This window comes from Berghia stephanieae, chromosome 13 (genome assembly GCF_034508935.2).
Source record: "Berghia stephanieae isolate SIO BIC M18660-M18661 chromosome 13, UCSD_Bste_1.3, whole genome shotgun sequence".
In the NCBI taxonomy this organism is placed as follows: Eukaryota; Metazoa; Mollusca; class Gastropoda; order Nudibranchia; family Aeolidiidae; genus Berghia; species Berghia stephanieae.
In genome coordinates, this window is record NC_088372.1 from 31,115,554 (window position 1) to 31,118,053 (window position 2,500).

General features: G+C 35.0%; 1 protein-coding gene across 1 annotated transcript in view; it reads left to right on the top strand.

The window, feature by feature from the left end:
- LOC144958832 (MAGUK p55 subfamily member 7-like) overlaps positions 1-2,500 on the top strand; it is a 52,176-nt gene that overhangs the window by 36,439 nt on the left and 13,237 nt on the right. The window contains exon 8 of the mRNA XM_078891057.1: positions 1,427-1,512. Within this exon, the coding sequence (XP_078747183.1) occupies positions 1,427-1,512 (86 nt within the window). The remainder of the gene's footprint in view (positions 1-1,426; positions 1,513-2,500) is intronic.

A 2,500-nucleotide genomic window follows, 5' to 3' on the forward strand; every position in this document is an offset into this window, starting at 1 on the left:
ATCCATACATTCGTATAATAATCGTAGGTTAGCGTTAGAAACATTTTTTTTCAAAGAACAATGTTTGTTTTGATTGTTTTTGTTTTTTTTTTAGTGATAACAGTTCTTATAGCTACTCTGTTCAAAGAAAAGAACCTAATGGTTTCCTCTAAATCATGAACGTCTGGGATGCAATTTTAGAAATCTATCTTGTTTTTGGGAGATAATAGAACTTTCAATACACAGTACCAACATTATTTTGCAATAAAATCTGGTTATGCAAAAAATTTATTTTCCTCCTTATGCATACCCATTATATTACCTGTTGACATTGCTTCTGGCATACTATAAGTTATAGTATAAGGCCGGGCCAGCATAGGGAAGGAGATAAACATTTACGTCTATTATCACAAACTATCACGGATTACGTACAAATAGTTGACCAATTGTCTCAATATATCACGGCTAGGTGCACATATTTGCAGGTCTGATAACCAAGCGCAAATCTGGGCTTAATTTAACATTGTTGGAATGGGCAATATTTTTCGTCGGTTTGAGGGTACAATGAACCCAAAACAAGTTGAGTTATCAGACCTTCAAATCGCGATAAAAATCGGTTTGTAGGTACGCGCAAATGAATCTGGCAACAGGGTGGCCAGATGGCGATTCCTTAGGCCAAAGTCAAATAAAGGACCGATCATTTTGCATTAACAAATAATATTCTAAATGACCATAAATTTGAGTCAATGGATGATAGAATTACCCTTAATTTTAGGTAGGTTTGCAATTTGCTCATATATCAAAATAGTTTTATAAATTTTAGATTTGCCAGTAATTATGTTCTCTTTGGCAAACATTTAAGATGGGCTGTATGGAGCCATGTTAATTTCAAAGCCTGACCTAAATGTGTTGCAAGCGCCGTAAAACCCTTAAAAACAAACAAAACAAAGCCTGTTTTTTTTAAAGAATAGATTAAAGACTGGTTAGTTTCATATCACACATTATTTCTGTGAACTCGATATTCTTGCGCATAACAATTTAAATATATAATCCTCCGTCTAAAAAAGGTATTATGTGGAGGTTTGAACCATGTGCCAAAAATTGGATCTTATAATAGAAATGACCAGAAAATTTAGATTTTTGTTTTTGTCGCTCAACGAAAAAAAAAAATATAAATACAATGATCACCCAAGTTTCATGTTTTTGGATCATAAAGTCAATTTTAGCACCTAACTCACTTCGGCATAATACTGTTTTTAGGCGATGGGTCACTTTTATTAAGAGTCGTAGAGTGATTAAACATCAGAAATTTCTTTTGTTGAATATATTCTTGTAACACACATTAATGACTTGTGTCTTAAATGTAATTTTTTTCTTAAAATCTCGGATGAAACGAGTAAAGTCAACGGTTGATAATACTAATGAGCTGATTTGATTCTATCCACAGGGTTACTGAGTGCAGGAGATGAAATCCATGAAATTAACTCCCAATCTGTCAAAGGTTTGGCGACGGACAAAATTGTGGAGATGTTGGTGAGTGGTCAGCATGTTAACCCTCTCCTTACCAACCATAGGAAAATCGTCACATTCGTAACGATACAACCAACAATTTTCTCATTCTGATTTCTCTTGTACATCACAAAATTTAAAGAAATGCTTCGACTACAGCTATAAATACTAAACACTGTGTTGTAGAACTCATTGTTACTTTTTTGTTTGAGTAAGTGAGGTCTATTTTTGTGTTGGGTGGGAGTGAATTTTCGGGCGAAATTCTAGAAATAGCAGGTAATCAGAGAGTTAAGGATTCAGACAGCAATGAATAAGTGCAGTACAGATGCATTTTACACTGTTTTATGTCCTTCATATTGTCAAATATGTCACAAGTCATATTAGCCTTTGCCAGCTGCTGTTTCTATATTATAAGTAGTAGTAGTCCGTCAGAGCCATTAGGCCCATTGAGCCGGATTTATTTTATCCCGGTTTCCATAGCGTGAAACGGACAATAGCAAGTGCTTGCTCTCCTTTGGATAGGACGCTCTTCTATCGCAAAGTACAGCTACCCAATCACTGCTACAAGGGGGAGGGGGGGGGGGGGGTTAAATTAATTCTCGACTTCACCCAGGATCCATCTTGGTCCCTGTGCGTTTCAATGAGTGATCAATAAAAGGCAGCGATGACAATGGTAAGAGTGATGGTTCAAAATGTAATCTTATCCTCATTGATGACGTGTACTGTATTGAATGTCGATTAACTTCATTCCTAACTCCCCTTTAAGTGGATAATATAATATGCCCTATCGCAAAGTGCAATGAGATTAACGCAAATTGTAGAAAATCTCCATATATGTTACAGTGAATGACATAATCAGTCGGATGGTGAACAGGTTTGAACTGAGATATTGCCAAGTTTAGTTAGCAAGTCAATTTTTATTCAAAAAATAAGTTCATGTCATAAATGATTAAATCAACACTTTTTATACATCTTTGGGAACTATCAAAGCTTAATTTCACTTCTAAATATT